Raw genomic sequence first — 19276 nt, 5'->3', positions numbered from 1 at the left:
TATATATATATATATATATATATATATATATATATATATATATATATATATATATATATATATATTCCGCTAAAGCTCGCATTGGGATTAGGGTCATATATTTTTATTTTTAGACGCCAGACTAATCTTAGTCCAAAAATATTTTAATGTCACTCAACACCGTTTTATAAAAAAATCGCCATACTGTGGTTACATTCTTTTATATATTTAATATATAAGCGCTTCTCACGCTTATTTCATTATTTTCTCACGCGCTTATTTCATTATTTTTAAAGTCAAAGCATCTCTTTCTTTGGTCTGCATTCTATCTTAATCATATTAGTTAGTTAAACTGATTTCTGTCGTTTGCAATGTCAAATACTCAATATATGTTTTGGTACCTTCTAACTTTAGCTATGCTGTTCAGATTTGAAACAAGGATGACTTCTTGGAATCAGGGACTCATATCCTTAAAAAAATGTATATCTCATAAAAATCCGTTTGAGGGCAAAAATGGGCAATCTTGTTTAATAGTTAATTTGATGCAATCTATTTACTCTATAAATGTAATTAAAAAAATATAAATCCATCATCGACTGTCTCACGTCATGACAAACACGAAAGTTTATTTATGAAAAGAGATCGAAATTCTGAAAAATTTTAAATTTTGCCGCGGCCTCATTATGACTATTTGGTTAATCTGTTATTTTAACGCTAGAGAATCCTAAATATCAAAAAGTTAAAACCATTAAATATGAGAAAATTTTACTTACATTTTACAAATAAGTATATTTCATTTACTCATAACTTTAAGAAAAATGATCGAAATAAAATCCTTTTTAAGAACAAAATATTAAAAATATTCAATCAGTGTAGAGAGCACATCGAGGAATATGAATCTATTAATATCCTAGCAATTAAATGAAGTTGAAAAAAGTTATAATGAAGAAACAAAACACATGTTTTTAAGAATAGTAACGTTTAAAGAGTTAGCCTGGGTAAATTTTATTATGTTTAGGATTCTAGGATTAATGAATTTTAGTACCCATTGAGTACAGAAGAGTTTAACGGAACTTTGCGCAAGCTTTCACACGGATGTGATTCAGGTCACTTCGAAATGTAACATCATCGGGCTGCGCTGCAGATCTTCCGTTTCCGATTTACCTCATTGCTCCGTCGCACGCGATAATCTCTTCTCGCGCCGCCCGTTGCGCTTCCGCAGCAATATCGCGGCAATTCTCCTCGCCGCCTTTGTGTCGATTCTTCCGCGAAATATTTCCCGCCCGGCGGCAACCGTTTCTATCGCGTTCTCATATTCTGTTTCCGGTCGCTTCGTCTCTCCAATCGTTTTCTGTTTTCCAGCCGCTGTCCGCCGCCGGCCTTTCGTGTGCTCAGCGCGCGCATGTGCGTACGTGAGATTTTTCCCGACTTTATCTCGCCTTTTTATTTGTACTTTATGGGACCGTCTTACGGTTCCGCTCCCATCGTCGTCCTGCAGAAGCGTTCTCGCGCGCCAAGACACCTCACGTCTCCTCCTCCTCCTCCCGTTCTCTTGCCCCGTCACCATGCACTGTCGCAAACGTTCGTAGTCGCAGTATATAAAGTTTCCGTGCACGTATGCAGATTACCTTCTCGAGAATCTTTTGTCGAGCCGGCGGAATGTTATTTTCCCGTAAATCCAGCTTCCTTCCTACCGCTGCGTCAATATTTGCGATTCGCCGAATTCCGACTGACGTTAGTTCTCTCGCTGACCGTATGAAAGAGAGAGAGAGAAAGAGAGGGAGAAAGAGTGAGTGAACGAATGAATTTTGCCGGGGTCGTGAAATGTTTTGCAAATACATCACGTACAGAAATGCTTATCTCAAATCGAACATCAGGTGCCGTCTGTTGAAAAAAGAGAAATTAAAGAAAGGAAGAATAATTCACAAATATTGGAACATTTTAACATTTTAACATATTGTGCGTCAAGTTGATTTAATTAGGCTTTCTCCGGTTCCACATGAGACCTCTCTTTTTCAACTGTCATTTTTACCTACACAAATGCCACTCATTTCATCACTTACAACTTTAGCACATTCACGACGATGATTGTTTCATTAATATTTATTCCGCGACGTTGACTTTCCTTTTTAATAATTTTATATTTTCGGTAAAATGAATACTTCAACGCTTACGTTTCATGATTTTAGGTGTATTTTGATTATTCTGGTGCTAATTTTAAACAAAGACAAAGTTCTATAGGAGCAATGTAGGAAACCGAGGACAGATGTCCTATATTCCAGAATTTCGAAGTTATAACTTCTCAGGCAACTAATTGTCATGACTGACTGTATAAACATGATAGAGGCAACTTTCTTCTAAGTATTAATACGGTTTGCCACGACCGTATATTTTATTAATCGCATATTTTGTTTTGTAATAACCATAATACGAACATATAGCAACATAATCATCTTGCTCTGGTATCGAGTTTAGTAGCGTAGGATACGAAGGCCATGTATAAAATATGTATCCTGATTAGTAGACTCAGAGTTTCTTCGAGAGATCTCCTACCGACCTTTAACTATGGATCAACTTTACTTCGTCCGCCTATATGCTCTATTTAAACCATTTTATAAACGAAAATTGCATTTATTATCAGAAACAGTATATTATATATTATAGAACAAAATATATGGTTTATAGGATTGACATAAAAACATAGAAAAAGATTGTTTCTGTCATGTCTTTTCGGTGAATCACAGCAATTAATTATTTAAAGAACTGTGGTTTCGGAATTCTGAAAAGTAATTCAACTTGATCCGGTCTCCTCTGTTAACAGAGATAACGTCGTCGCGAATGTGTTAAATTCTTTAAAATAAAAGATGATTTTTACATAATTTTTTGAAAAATGATAGAGGAATTTTTTGTTCCATTTGACTTAATCCTCACGAACGATGGCACCATTTTAAGATATCCTGTATATATGACGTAGTATCAAAATATTAGCATCATTTAGTTATGAATGATATGGCATTCAATATATTAACATTTCATTTTTCTCATTTTCTAATAAACACGTTGCCATGTTTGTAAGCTCGCGAGATACGTTTTGGTTTGTTTTTATTTCACTTTTGCGTTAACGCATGAAATGCATTTATATGAATTCCGGATTTATAAATAAAACGATTAATTAATTTGTACGCGCAACGTTCTCGAGTCTATTTATTTTCAGCAGGTGTTTTAATAAACGATTAACCGATTGGCCGCGAACGATCGATGACATTGTATTTATTAAATCAGGCGGGCATAATAATAATCCACCTGATCGCGCGCCGATTTAAATAGTTTAAACCGTTTAGCAGCGACAGGCCGCCGATGAACCGAATGAATGAACAAACAAATGAACGACCGAACGAACGCTCTCGCATGTAAAATTGCATTTCCATTTAAATTACGTGAATTCGATTACGCCGGTTAGGAGCCGATTTCCGGCAAGAGAGCTTCGGCGTTTGTTCGCCAGGGCAAACGGGCGAAGTCCCTCTGTCTTTTTCCTCTCCTGAGCGAGGTCTTACGAATCTTCTTTTCCAGCTGTTGCTGCGTAAAAAAGCCGCCGAGGAATTGAAGAAGGAACAGGAGAGGAAAGCGGCCGAAAGGAGGCGCATCATTGAGGAGCGCTGCGGCAAACCGAAGAACGTCGATGATGCCAACGAAGGTACTTTGCTTTCTGTCACACAATCTCAACGGGCAACCGTCGAATCGGGTTTACGTTTCTCATATTCAACGTCGTTGACGTTTTCCCGAAGTTAATTGCGGCACCTCGGTGTGTCCGTCCGCAATAGCTGGCGTTGGATATTAATCTTCCGTGTCGCGATTAATCGATATTGATCGCGATATCAAGAGCGAGAATTATTGTATCGTTCGTTAACGTACGCGGAACATCCGCCTTGTGTGCATCGTCCACAAATAATTTCGAGTCATTTTCTCGGAAACTGAATATTTGCAAATTCGAATTCTCGTTAGTGTAACAGTCTTTAATTGGATGGACGCATCCGAGTCGAGTTTCTGGTTGTATATTAATTTTACGAGTTCCCTACGCAAACTTTAACGATCAATGGGGAATCTGTGTAATACTATATAGACTATTAGTACTATATAGTCCTACCTTAATACTACAAATGCTTATTTACCACTTTTTCCATGCTGAGACTCGAAGTAGTACTTATTCGAGAATTATTTTATTTAATTTTAAACTAAGCGACCAATGAATTTTTTAATCTCATTTTTTTATTTGTTAATTTTTAATTTTAGAATATTTGGTCTTTAATTTTCTTTATTTTAAATTTATTTATTTGATGTCAATATCTTATTAATATCTAATTTTTACTTTGAATTTCGATAAATAATGTATTAATTATATAAAACTCACTTCTGTAGATAGAATATGCGCGCACAATAAGCAAATATTAAATAATTTAATAAAGAGTTTAATGAGTTTTATAAATAGAGTATATATATGGAGACAATGCAAGAGAGTAAATTTTTAATAATCTAATAAAAATTAATGAATGGGTAGAGAGGTAAAAAGACAAATAAACAACAAACTTTTCTCTCTTATGGTTTAATATTCTTATCGTAGATGGACTGTTGAATATTAAATGAACAATTGAATATTAAATAAAATTTTTGAATAAGTTTTTCTTTAAGATTTAATAAATAAAACAGCAATATGTTACCATTTCCAACATCAAAGTACAATATAGAATATATGATATTGCAGATTAAGATTCTTCATCGTTACATTAAGATGCAGTGGAAACTACAGATAGAGTTAATGTGGAACCAGAATTCAGACTCAGGCAGATTTATTCGTAGAAGAATTAGCTTCGTTAAGTAGTAGTGATTAACGACTGTATGTAAGATATTCATCCTCTCGCAGGCCGGAAAATGATTCACGTTACTGTACTCTTCCCGCCATTCTCATCGATTTCTTTGCAGATCGTCGTTTAGTCGGTTACCTTTTTCGATGATCTCGAGAAAGCGTGTCGTTGAAAGGTAAAACGAAATTGGTACGCGATATTCGACTTTTGTTTTCTCGTTACATATTATACATATATTCTGAAGCTTTTCGTTCTATATCTCGAGACACTCTTCGATCCATTTGCGAGAAACACGATAACGCATCATACCCGAGATACGTATTTGTGTTTTTATTTTTTGCGTCTACATATTCACCTGTGATGATGATAAACCCCACACAGAGACCCTAAAGCGCGTGCTGCGCGAATATCACACTAGGATCACGACGTTGGAAGACAAAAAATACGACATCGAGTATGTCGTGAAGAGGAAGGACTTCGAGGTATATTTGAGAGAGCAACACTTGCGAGAACGTTATATATATACGCGCAACGTTGCAGAATAATAATAATAATAATAACGTGGTGCTCACTCGCTCACGATACAGTAACGATGGCTCAATGTTGTTGCACTTTTGAGCAACGCGCCAATCTCCGCCCGGTTGCACGATGATGTAGAGAGCGATGACGAACGCGATTGATGTTCTGGCACAGAGACAAACCGTTATTGCAAAATTGCGTAAAATTACTCAATTTTACGACATTCCGTGTTTATACTTAGAGTAGCGATAATAGCATTTGCGCGCGCATAAACTTGATAAAATTAACGTTTCTATTCGTTCATATTACACGCGCGCGCGTTACGAATACTATAAAATAAGATCTGTTCAAATAATTCGGGTTACACGAGTGAAAGTTTTAACTCCTAACTGCACTAAATTCAGCAAAATTTTCGCTTTCTTTTACTCTCTTGTTAGCGTGAAAAAAGTTCAAAATTTTATTTAATGAGACAAACATAAAACTGACCAATTACACTGATCAACACTGGTAATTTGTTACATGGAATTTCGGATGTGTTTCTAATTTATTTTACGTAGAAGCCGAAAATAAACTCCAAAATTTCTCCATCGTCCATAGTTTTCCATGATGATCATTTGAGATTTAATATATTGTATATGGAATGTATTACTCATATAATTCGTAGCGACTTATTTCTAAATAAGTCTTAATAATTCTTTTCATATTGATGTATTTTCTATAAAATGTTTTTCCATTTGAACAATATATTTGTCCATAAGGATTTATTAACTAACAATATTAATTAGATTGATTAACGATCTTTTTCTTTTTACGTAATTTTTCTCCAATTAAGTACAATATACGATAAAAATTAATATGAATTTTTATTTTTAAAAGTGACACATCACAAGCTAAATACAGTAAAGATCATTAGTTTCTACGATTTAAACTATAAATATGTCATACATATACAGAAAATCTGTATATATAGAGAAAATTAATCATTCTTGAAACTTCACATCATTCAATAATCATTCTTGAAAAATCACATCACAAGAATATTCTGGGTAATAAAAAAATCTGTTTGGAGATGTTTTTTAATTCAGCATAAAAAATATTATATAAATCACATAATCTATGTGAAACAATTTTTTTTGTTGACTAGTGTGTGTTATTGGTCGTATTTATCGTCTAATTTACTTAAACTTCCAACCAGTACCAGTAACTTCCAAGCAGTAGAATTGCAAGTATGCAGTTGTACAGTTAGAGTAACCTTTTAATAATTGGAAATAACATCTATATATCATGCGTACAACTACGTTTCTATTTCGAAATAACTACGTTTCAATTTAATTCAAATTTCTACGTCATATATTGACCTGATTCAATATGCATACAATTTTAATCGATTATAGTTTGCACAACAAAATTTGCGAGGTCCTGATATTTGAATATTTATCTGATCTTCTTTTTCAACAAATGAAACAACGCGAAAAACGAAGCGGATAAACGGCGTGAATTAATCGTGTGAGCGGTTATTCGATCGACGAAGTAGCTTCTTCCACGTCGTCGCGACACTACTCGTCGTCGTTTTATAATTCGAACACTCGTCTTCAATTTCTACGCCGGTTACAGATTTGCAATTTTAGTGTCGTCGAAGCTATTTTCATCGACCGACGGCTCGATGAATAATCGTTATCTGGCAACTTGGTAGATGATTAACGGCTCTTTGCGGAAACTTGGATTGTTCGTCGCAGCTTCCGTTATTGTGGCCGGGCGAGAGGCGCAAGCTTCGCATATTTCGTCGCACCGTTTTCCATTTACTTTTCTCTCTCTCTTTCTCTTTTGTTCTCTTTTTGTTTCTTTATCTACATAACACACAACACCGCCGTCGATTTTCTTGGTTCTGTTCGCACTTGTTGTTTCACTTCGCATTTAACGTGCGCGCGATTTCTCTTACTGTCTTCAGTCTTTTTCTCTGTCTCTTTTTGTGTCTCTCTTTTTCTCTGCTCTCAACGTTTAATCTTGTCACGAGTCTTTGTCGGCCGTGATTGGTGATTTAAGAACTTTTGGACTATTCGCATCTTGATCATTGTGTTAATACAGCTTGTCACTACTCACACTATTTTCACACGGGACACGCGCACCGTCACAAAATAACAGCATAACATCGCCTCAGAAACAGGTTATAGGTGTCGAATTATGCTAAACATAAACTGTGTCTTTCAGCGTTATGTGATATCTCTTATGGTTTCTGTTATTCACACAAAAAGCGTATCGTCTGTTGCGGGGTTGGGAAGTGACGCGTTACTTGAAACGCCGTTATAAGTTACTTTTTCCTAGTAATGACTTTGGTAACTGCGTTATTCTTCTCACTAGTAACGGTAACGAGATATAATCGTTACTTTGCACATGTAGAATATATGAACACAAAATGAGGGGCAATTTAAACCGTGGAAAATTTAATGAAAAAGGTAGCTGAAATTTAATGAAAAAAATAATGATTCGTTGCATTTTGAGTGACGCGATTACAATAATAAGTTCTTATTCAAATTACGTAACAAGATAACGGTGCTCTTTAAATTCCTTCGAATATAATTTTATTTGAAGAGTAGAGTGACAGTCGAGTCACATGAATCCGAGTGATATTTTCTGAGTCGAAATTTTAATCCTATTTTCGATCTAAACTTTTTAATATCTATGTGTATATATATATATATATATTCTGAAGGATCAGCGTATTTTCTAAATTTCTTAAAGTAAAATTCGAAACTAAAAAAAATCTTGAAAAATGGAATAACAGCCGAGTCACTCGAATTAGAGTGACTTCTCACTTTTATGTAGCGCATTCTTGCACTCTAATAATATATGTTATAAGTAAAGAGATGATCAAGTCCAACTATAACCATCATGTCGTTGTTGTGTCACTTTTTCCGTATAATTGATTAAATTTTAAGAAATATATATTTGAATAAAAGTACTTAAAATACTACTTTACCTCTCTCTTAAACATTATTAATAATGTTTAAAAAACTTTACTAATTTACAGGATAATATTACATTTCTATTACAAAATATAAGTAGAATCCTGTAAAGTTCAGAATGTAAACAATACGAAACATATTTATCAATTAAAGCCAGATAGGGTACAAAGTGTAACTAGTTCAAAACCAGAAATCCCGAGTTCGATTCCTGTTTTAGATAGCAAGCGTATTTTTCTTATCGAGTGAAACATTTAAAAACATAAAATAAGAATTCGCACAAAATAAGAATTCACTTTATGATTGGATTGGAACATTCACACTTGTAAAAAATGAAGTACCACTCTATTCGGAGTCGCAGTATATTCACTATCACTTGGAGTGAATTTAAAATGCGAACTCACTCCAAGAAATTTAGAGAGTATATTTTATATACTTGGAAACTCAAGTCTTACTTAACGTCTCTAAATAATAGAAAACTCACAAAATGCCACTTGTTGATTCTAAAGAGGACTTCTCGGTAAAGTTAATAAATTAAATAGAATCAAAAAGAGATGGATATGGGCTTTAGAATATGTAAGTAAGCGTTAAATAGAATATTAAAGTCAAAAGTAGGATCAAAACTTCGACTCGGATTCACTCATACGAAGTGAATTTTCTTTGCTCTGAATCATAGTATAAATATTTTTGTTCGAAATTGAAAAGAGTGAACTTGACGTGTTATATTTACATACAAATTAGTACGACGGTTTGCTTATCTTTTTCGCTGGCAGGCGCGCGTAGTTATACACTTGACAGCGAAACGGTTTGAGCACTTTTTTTCAGTGAAGTTGCAACACTCCGAGTTGTCATAATTGCGAACAATTGTTGACAAATTGGCGCAGTAATTGGTCAGTAACAAGAGACAACCAATCACTATGCCAATCCGTCAGCAATTGCTCGTAATTCCGACAACTCGGAGCGCTGCAATTTTATTGGTAAAAAAGTGTCCAAACCGTTTCGCTCTCGCGAGTGTATGCGATCTCAGTAGGTCTTGATGGAATGCTCACATGTGCGCTTTTTTTCTGTGAAGTTCCTAGTGAGCATGACTACGCATCTCCGTCAATAAAACGCATAGGCTATCTGTCATATTGACCTGTATGTAAGTGCAATATTCTGTACAGAAGACTCCAATGCTGTGCCATTTCCTAGTATAGTGACATTTGAGATATTCGATCACACAGGCCTATTATGTTATAAATATTAGTACATCATGACTATTGATTATTGGAAGAATCGGCAATTCCTCGAATAATCGAACAGTCATGATGTACGAATATTCGTAGTACAATGTGCTTAATCGAAAATTCTAAAAGTTACGGGAGTTATATATATTAAAGAATTATTAATGGTTATGTGAGTATATTAAAAAATAAAGTTAGAGGGAGAGTACTAATGGAGCCTTTTGTACTACACTGTCTCACAGAAACAAATTCATTCATTAAGATTACCTAGTATGGATTAAGATCCATATTAGATAGTTCCACAGATAATCCACTCTGAGGTGGAGTGAAACTTTCACTTTGTGATTCCCAGAGTTCCTATTGTCACTTCGAATGAACTTTTACTCCTTTCGAATGTGATTTCACCTCAAGAAATTTAGAAGGTAACTATATACTTTTCACAACGAACACAGAGTGATGTTGGCACAAGTTCTACTTAAAAAAAGTAACTTTCCCAACCCCGGTCTGTTGCTTGGTTTCGTTTGCGAAACACCGTATATCTCTGCGCCCAATACTGCCTCCCAACACTTATGCTCATTTTGGATTTGAGGATACTTACGCGTCGTCCGCACCGTCGCGCCCGGACTCGAGACAACTTCGGATCTCGCGGTCACGTCCGCGCTCTCGAGGATCCACGTCCCGGACGAGCTCGCCCTCGCCCCGCCGGAAATTTGAGACAGTCCCCGCGCGTCACTGCGAGACAACACTTGCGCATCTCGTAACATTTCGATGTAGCTTTCAGACCAGATTCACTCCCCCCAGACTTATTCTCTCGTCCCTACCTCTCACAGTTCGCACCCATCGCTCGTTGAAGTCATCCGCGCGGACTTCGTCACCCTGCCGACATTCGCGGAGTTACAATTGCATATCTGTGTACACATGGCTTTACAACACACACCCACACACGCACATACTATACGGTGCCTGCGATACGGTAAGGTAGAAACGGTTAATTCACGACGGACACTTTTAGAAACCCCTCGTGTCTGCTGTCTGTCAGAGAGAGAGCATGTCTCAAGGTGACTTCAATTTTAACAGCTAGCGTGAAGTCCATTCTGAACCAGTATCATAAGAGGATCAACGTTCTCGAGGGGGAGAAGTACGACCTAGAGTACGAAGTCGCCAGGAAGGATTTGGAGGTCGAAAAATAAAAAAAAAAGAGAGAATGTTTTCGTGTCAAACAGAGAGAGAGCGCGACGCTGCGATTAACGCCATACCGATCTTTTTTTTCTATTCGATTTTTTTTCTGATTTTTTTTCTCTCTCTTTCACGCGTGAAGCATATCTCGCTGTATCTAGCGACTGTTCCGATTTGCACACTCATACAATAAAGCTATCCGTAATAATAATAATAATTAATAATAATAATAATAATAGGCGTAGACGTCGAGGCTGAGTATTTTTCCTAGCAGCAGCACAGCTCTAACGTAGCGATCGCATCCCTGCTTAAAAGGTCCGCCGGAATCGGATGAAAAGACAAAGATCGATCGGGTAGTGGATCTACAAAACAAGTCGAGTGAAAGCAAAGAGAGAAACACACGTTCTCCAATACTTAACCAAGGCACGATTACGTAAACGTCTGACTTTCTTTTTGTTCCTTTTGTGTGCAAACAAATATGACACGTGCGAAACGATCACGTCTCTACGGCGAGATTACACGAAATTACACGTTTCCTGGCGCGGCCTCTCTGGCCTCTCTTACGCCTCTCGTCGCCTTCTTTAAGCAGGGATCTCATTTCACGCAATTGACCGAATGCAAGTTTGGCCCGCGACTTTGGTATTGTACGTACTTAAACGCGACTCGTAGAATCGCTCAACGTAGACCTATCTCAGTAACTCGTTACTGTTTTTCGCAGGCGCCATGAGTAGACCGAATTTTTGTCCGTTTTACTTTGCGAGTAGGCACACCGAAAAACCCTTCAACGCCCCTCCCCTTTACGCCACGTATTCTTCTCTCACCCCTATAATTCTCCATTACGACAAACTGCCGACTCATCCTCCTCCTCTCAGCCCCGTTCCATTCGCCTTCCGTGTCAGGTTAACGGTCACGCAATTGTCAGCTTCGTGCTTCTCGCTTCCAACGCGAAAGACTCATCATTTCTCTACTCTTCCCACGATAATCTCATTTCCTCACGAGTAACCCTCCGCAAAATGGTGATCTAGGGCATCCACGGATAATCGTAGATTGTCGATCGCACAGATCCCCTCGCCACGCCGTCGAAGCATCGCAGCCTGTCGAGGAAACGAACACGGCGGAAAGCGGTTTGTGTCGGGCATTGATACGATAAGAGGAAAAAGATACAACGGCAAATTAGTCTCGCGAATTTGCGCGGAGATCGTTCCTATCGTATCAGTATATCCGCAACTTCTCGTGCGATCACTCGCCATATTTTTGCCATAATTTTACCCACATCCGCGTCACACTCCATCACGAGACGGTTCCTCCTTTTTTGATTTTTCAAAGCGCAAATCCCGAATGTTTTACATAATATGCGATCGCGAGTAAATACTGCTTTTTCTTTTTGTCTTTTTTTTTGTGAAAAAAAGACAGCTGACGGCAAGAACGACGATGCGAAACACGCACTCAGCATACACTATTCTGCCCTTTTTTTCCATAAACTTTTTGTTCTTTTAGCCGAGCTGCAGACGATCTGTTCGGCATATTGGAACAGAATGTACTCACTCGAGGGCGATAAGTATGACCTCGAGAGGCAAATTAGGTTGAAAGAGATGGAGGTAATTACGATCGGCTTGCCTAAAGAAGAGAGAGCCTGTCGAGTCTCCTGCATAGATCACATTCTTTTTTTTGTCCAAATTTCGACGCTCCCTCGCCCGCCCCCGCCCCCAACTCGCAACCACATATCCACATGATTTTTTAACTCCGTCACGTGCTTGACCGAGCGACACCCTTGGTCGAACGGTTTTCGAAGACGTTTCTGGTTGACGGATCTTTGAACCTTCGGTTCGAGCACGTTTGCACGTCACTTAGATAAGGGAAATGCCGCGAGAGACTAATGTTCCAAACTCTCAATGAGACTCTGAGGACAGTTTGAGAAGGAAACAAGTTAACAGCATTAACGTGTCTGCATCGCTGCAATGGACCTCATAACGTCAACGTCCTGATTTTGTTTCTGTACTTATTCTATTTTATTTTTCTTTTCTTTTTCTTCTTCGCACCGTCGCGTGCTTTTTCGCACCATTGCAGCCGCGATATGTTACTTACGCACGAGAGACCGTACACGAGTGGTACACGCGAGCATGATGCGGAAAGCGATCTCGCACTCGTTCAATCGACGCCACTTTCACACTCTGTCTCCTTGCTCTCGGTCACTCGAATCGTGTCGTGAATTTTCACTCGGGCCCAGGGATTGCGACAACTACAGCGCGGGATGAACTCACGCGAGTTTCGCTTTTGGCAGACACGACGTTGCACTCCGCGCGTTAACTCGGTGTTGGACGTCAAGCGATAAGAATTTTAGTCGACTCAAATAATCGGCAAATCAATTATCAAAATTGATCAACCGTCATATACAAAGTGTCTATAACGTGTGAAATTAGACGTTTTATCGTGACGGTAATATTAAAAACTCTCGTCTAAATTAAGTTGAACTGAATAGAAAATTACTCTACCATTCCGCAAATAACCACATAAAATTTTGAGTTATTAACTAAAAGAGATTGGCGAATAATCGTGCGGGATACGGTATAAGTTGTGAATACGACTTGCGCTATGTACTTATATGTTAGAACAAACTGAACAAAAAACTGAACAAAACAATCCTCATTATGCAAATAACTACGCAAATTTTTTAGTTATTCATTATTCATTAACCCCTAAAGGACGGAACTATATATAGTACTATCCCTCTCTTGTTCCTAAACCATCAATCGAATTGAATAAAAAATCTTTTTGTAAGATTTTCAGGATAACTGATCACGAAACGCTAAGATTAAATTGTCAAAATTCAAAATGGCGAATTTATTATAGCGAATTCAACATTGCAAATTTTTATATTTTTAAATCAAGGTACACAAAAATAAAGTTATATAAATTTTTCAGGTCGCTGATTACAAATTTAAAATCAGAATTACAAAATTCAAAATAGCATCCAATATGGTGATTGAAATCGATGGTTTTTATACACGGTAATTATATAATTTTGATCTTAGATTAACAACTTCTAAAACATGAATATGAGTATATATATTTTAGTGTAAAATGTCTGAAAAATACCAAAAATTGTTATTTTGAGCCGCCATATGGATCTGCTATTTTTAATTTTACAATTCTTGCGATTCATATTTGTAATCAACTCCAAAAACCTATGTAATTTAATGTTTGTATATATTGATTTAAAAATATAAAATATGCAATGCGCTGTATATATATATATATATATATATATATATATATATATATATATATATATATATATATATACGCAATTTTGAATTTTAAAATTCTGACCTTAGATTTGTGATTCTCATAGCGATCCGAAAACCCAAGTATACAGATTTAAACAAAATTTTACCCAAAAATACTTCCCCGTCCTTTAAGGGTTAAAGAAGATTGGCGAATAATCGCACATTAATCTTCTTTAATTTATAACTAAAAAATCTATGTGGTTATTTGCCAGATAGTAGAGAACTTTTTCAGATAGTCGAACCTAATTAATATACAAGCACATTGCGCAAACTGTACCTACCGTCACACTCAGCATTGCATTCCGCGTGATTATTCACTAAACTTCTTTAATTAATAACATAACGTTTTACGTGATTGTTGGCAAAATGGTAGAAAAGTTTATTACTCGGTTTAATCTAATATACACGAGAACTTCATGTTGCCTTCAGACAATCTGTGTACAATCACATATAATTTAATTAATTAACTACTTCTACTGTCCAAAATTTTTTATGTTTAAAACATTTTTCATGTATACATGTTTAAAATTAATGCATTCAATACACATAAAGTGAATTTTTACTTCTATAATTTTTTTTAAATTTTCGTAGAATAAGTTTGTGATTCTGAAAGCACGTTGGGCAATTACCATCGCTGCCAACATACTAAAAGACAGCCATATTGTAACTTTCACGTCATATCAGTTAAGAACAATATTCATATTGGAGATAGATAATGATAAAACTGGATTGTGACTTTAGAGTCACGCTCGGTAGTGGAGGGTTAATGAAATTTAGTATTTATTAATCAAAAGTTTAATTAGATTGATTATACACTTATTAATAATTAATTCTACCAATCGATTAAATTATTCGTAATTATGAATTATTTGTAATTATTCGTAATTATATATGACGATTGGTTAATTACGATTATTGATTTGCCAATTATTTTAGTCAACAAAACTTTTTTTAATCAATTAATGTCCAACACCGCTCGATGTTACTTTCGAGGCGAAATCGTGTTCGGGATAATGCAGGACGTGCGAATGGTCGAAGATCGAAGTTTCGAAGGTGTTCGGCCGAGGACGCGACGGCGACGACGACGACGACGGCGGCGGCGGCGGCGACGCGCGTCCTCGCGATACACCGACGACAGAGTTGCGATGGTGCAACAGGACGAATTTATTTGGTTCCGCGGAAAAGAAGAGATTCCCGAGCGGATCACGCCCGAGCGTGCATTCCTCGTCGCCGTGTGGAAAATACCTTTCTCTTTCTCTCTCTTTCTCTCTCTCTCTCTCTCTCTCTCTCTCTCTTTCTCTTTGGATTTTCTAGGACGCGCGCGAGCGCGATTAGGCATTCGAGCGCCGCGCAACTTTTATTACCGCGCATGTGGAGCGAAAGAGGGACCGCCAATTTTCTCGGATCGAAAAGATTTCGGAAGTTTCGCTTATTTCGGGATCAAGGGCTCTCGCTCATTGGCATTCCGAGCGTCGCGTCGCGTCGCGTCGCACCGAGTCGCGCCTCGTGACATTCCGTTAGCATTCGAGTCACGTGTTTTATATTCTCCGGTAAAATATGTGAAAACGGATCGGATTAGCATTTATATCGACGCGATTAGGAATCGTCCTTCGGTAGCGCTTGTGAAGAGTGTAAGTCCGGGTCCACAACAGGTGTAATAAGCGTTCAGCCTTACGCTCGAAAGTCTATAATTTCTGGCATCTTCCGAGCTGTTTTAACAATTGAAATCTGGCCAACTCGCTTAAAGCTTGAGGATTATGACTTCAGGTAACAGTAGAAAACGTTTGTAATAAAAAATTATGCCACAGTTTTGGGCTTAGGGCTAAAGTTTGTTATTACGCCTATTGTAAGCTCGGGCTAAGGGCCGATAGAAGAAACAGTGAGATTTGAGCAGCGAGCATATCCATCAATCACAATTGAGAATTGCAATATAATGGCCTTATATTTCCGGCAATTCTCGAGCGTAATTGGCCAACTCGTGTTCACTCCTGAGTCCTTTGTGGTTTGAATTGGCATTTTCGACTTTATTTCTCAATCAGACTGTAGAAATTCATTTCCGACATTATTAATATGATAATACTGAACACAATTATTTCAATATTTTAGTATTTAACTAAATATTGCATATATATTCATCTACAATATTTAACCTTATTTAATGCAATAGCGTCTTTACAGTAATATATTTATTTTGAGTATATATACTATTAATGAATAAAAAGTTATTTTTATTTTTTTATTTATTTATTATATTTATATTTATGTTTATTTTTTCTTTTCTTTTTATAGAATTGATTAGAATGAAACGCGATGACAAAATAGATTCAGTACAGAACCGCCAAGGGTTAATTTTTTTTATTACGTCTTTCTATATGTTACGATCCTACACTCGCACAGAAAATTTCTTGGAATCTAATTATTTGGACATTCTAATCAGAATCTATGTCTAATCAAAATCAGAATCTATATCTGGGAAAATCTTGGGAAATATTTCTATGCGAGAAGTGAGTAACACTTAAAAAAACGTAAGTGGAAAAATGTTTAAGGATCACGATCGAGGACTTCAATGTAATAATCACATGTCTGCGACAATTTTTTCTTGATGTGATTGGGTCAATTCGCTTATTGCTTAAGTTTCGCTGCTTGCGTATTTTTACGTGCCATCCGCGCTCGACACTTTTCCTCGACGACACGGCGACACGGTCGTCCTGCATACGTAGACTCGTGGGTTTTTCACAATGTGGATCTTCCGTGGAGAAGCCGCAGAAAATCTATTCGCTACCCATCTCATCGCTTATCCATTCACTAGACACGACGTCGTTTTACGGCGAGCAAACCTCGCGAGTCAACGTCGTTGCTCGACATAAGTGAGTGAAATTGAATCTCGTCGAAAGGGCTGTGGTTCCGGCTCGAGTACGATCGCTCGGGCGATATGTGCTTTCTCAATAGACGCGTAACGCGATCGCAAGGTGGCACGCGACGCGACACAACAAAACGCGCGAGAAGCTGTTCATCTCTCTCTCTCTCTCTCTCACTCCGCTTGTGCTCTCTCTCTCTCTCTCTCTCTCTCTCTCTCTCTCTCTCTCTCTCTCTGCCTAAGCTGTCAGAAAAAAGCAAACATGTCGAGGAACCAAAGATTTCTGAGAGACTCTCCGTATTCTTTGTAGTGGAGTTGAAGAAGATTTGCCAAATGTATTACGACCGCGTCTACCTTTGTGAGGGTCAGAAGTGGGATTTGGAGCGTGAAGTTCGGAAAAGGGACTACGAGGTACAGGAAAAGTGAAAAGCAGCGACAACGGCGAACAATGCGAGGAGAAAGAGAGCAACCGTCAAATCGCACGTCTCTTTTCATCATTTCTCTCCCGTCCACCCACACCACCACCCTCACTAGTCCACCCAACCACCGCCTCGTCGACCGACTCTGCGTAACAAACAATAAGGACAACACACATTCACCTCTCTCTCATCGCGTTGTCTCTCGTTCTTTTTCGTTCCCTCAACATACGATCCCTCCCACCTCACCTCTAATATCATGCGCCCATCACTCTCGTGCCCCAAATCACCCTCTCTGTACATATGTTTCTCTTACGATTGTTGTTCTCTCTTTCACGATGTTTTTCTTGGCGGGGAAATACTTCGCGACACGAACGCAGATCCGCTTCGGGGCGCGAATCGATGGGAAAAGTTTTTATGGAAAACGTGCGCGCGCGCCTATACAATAGAATTCATTCGTCGACGACATTTCTGATCGCGGATCATCTGGATCTTTGTAATCTTGATCAGTCCTGTCTCGATGATCTCTGCAACGTCGACGACGACGACCACCATTACCATCACCACTTCCATCACTATGGTGACGTCCATCCTTCTGAACTGCAATGTTTTCGCGCAACCGTACGTTGCTCCCGAAAAATCGATTCGAGCGCGATGAACGGCGAGTACGGAATTTTTCCTTTTTCTCCGTGGTGGATATGAAGTGCCGCAGCGAGAAATTTTTGCTAAGCGCATATTTTTGTCCCAACATTCTTTCTCTCGCTCTCTTTCGCGCTCTCTTCCACTATTTTCTGTTTCTTTCTTCTTTTTTTTTGTTTTTCATCGCGTAATGTGACTCTATCGCAATCTGCCTGTTCACTTCTCTACGTCTATCTTCGCTGTCTGGCTGAACGCACACTGTTGTCCGCTCGCTCTCTCATAACGTGTCTATTTGTCACAAGTCTACACTGTTTCTCTATTATCTAACTATAACGCAAATATATCTCTCCGAGCTTTCTACTAACTCGCCATACAAAAAAAAACAGAAGATTCAAACAACAATAAACAAAAATAAATAAAGAAGCTTCACTCTATCGAGTCAGGGCTGGGCAGGCTTACAGAGAAGACGCCTTTACTATGTCACTATACTCGTAACGTGATTATACTCTTCCGCACACTTTTTCGTGCTTGCGGCATACGATCAGCATGTCGTCAATCATCGATCATGCACCAATCGCATCGCCAATCGCGAATTAAGATCTGTTAACGTTGCGTGGCGCGCAAGTGCGTGCGTGTGTGCGCGCTTGCGCTGAGAAAGATAATCGTGAAATGAGAAGAGCGCACGGTTCCGCTGTGAATTAGTAGAATTGTTCTAGATTTTCTGCCAAAACAGAGCAAGAAAAGAAAAAAAAAAAGAAGTACGCAATCGAAGAAAATATGTTACCCGTGGGGATCGCTCGCGATCCCCTCTTTTTCTTCTTCTTCTAGTCTCACGCGAGAACCGAACTGACACTGTATTGCCTGAGACTACGCGCGCGTGTGTGTGCGTGCGCGTGTGCGTGCGTGCGTAGGTGTGCGGTGCAAAATCAGTAAATGAGGAATCGCAACAAGAAAGTACATCGATTGTTACGAGCTTCTTCGGTGTCTCCCTCTTTTTGTTTCTTTTTCTCTCTTTTTTTTTTTTCTCTCTCTCTCCTTTTCTCCCGTTTCTTTCTGTCTTTCTACCTTTCTCTTTTGCATATAATTTTTTTCTCTGTCTCTCTCGCTCACTCTGCCTCGTTGACTATTTCGTATTTTTCACCCGCCTTTAACCAGTCCATTGCGCAACAAAAAATATATAATATATACAAAATATTTTCCGCACCAACATGTTGAAATAACAGATAAGAGAACCGAAACGAGAATTCCTGTGCCATTTTTTAATACAAGCAATAATTAACGAGTTATTAATTAATTAATTTGAATGCTTAGCACGTCTTACATGTATATATATATATATATATATATATATATATATATAT

The 19276-nt window shown here is 37.9% G+C and overlaps 1 protein-coding gene across 13 annotated transcripts in view; it reads left to right on the top strand.

The window, feature by feature from the left end:
* LOC116847227 (troponin I) overlaps positions 1-19276 on the top strand; it is a 62094-nt gene that overhangs the window by 13591 nt on the left and 29227 nt on the right. For 7 of the 13 annotated variants that reach the window (XM_032821979.1, XM_032821985.1, XM_032821983.1 and 4 more), the window contains 2 exons: positions 3550-3673; positions 5220-5320. In XM_032821979.1, the coding sequence (XP_032677870.1) occupies positions 3550-3673; positions 5220-5320 (225 nt within the window). Of the gene's footprint in view, positions 1-3549; positions 3674-5219; positions 5321-10617; positions 10719-12213; positions 12315-17170; positions 17272-19276 lie in introns of all 13 variants that reach the window. The other 6 variants (XM_032821980.1, XM_032821984.1, XM_032821989.1 and 3 more) reach the window with 3 other exon arrangements.

This window comes from Odontomachus brunneus, unplaced genomic scaffold (assembly GCF_010583005.1).
Source record: "Odontomachus brunneus isolate Ranch 3 - 2012 unplaced genomic scaffold, Obru_v1 Obru_scaffold_075, whole genome shotgun sequence".
In the NCBI taxonomy this organism is placed as follows: domain Eukaryota; kingdom Metazoa; phylum Arthropoda; class Insecta; order Hymenoptera; family Formicidae; genus Odontomachus; species Odontomachus brunneus.
The sequence above is the reverse complement of the archived record's forward strand: the minus strand, read 5'-3'. Positions and strand labels throughout refer to the sequence as shown.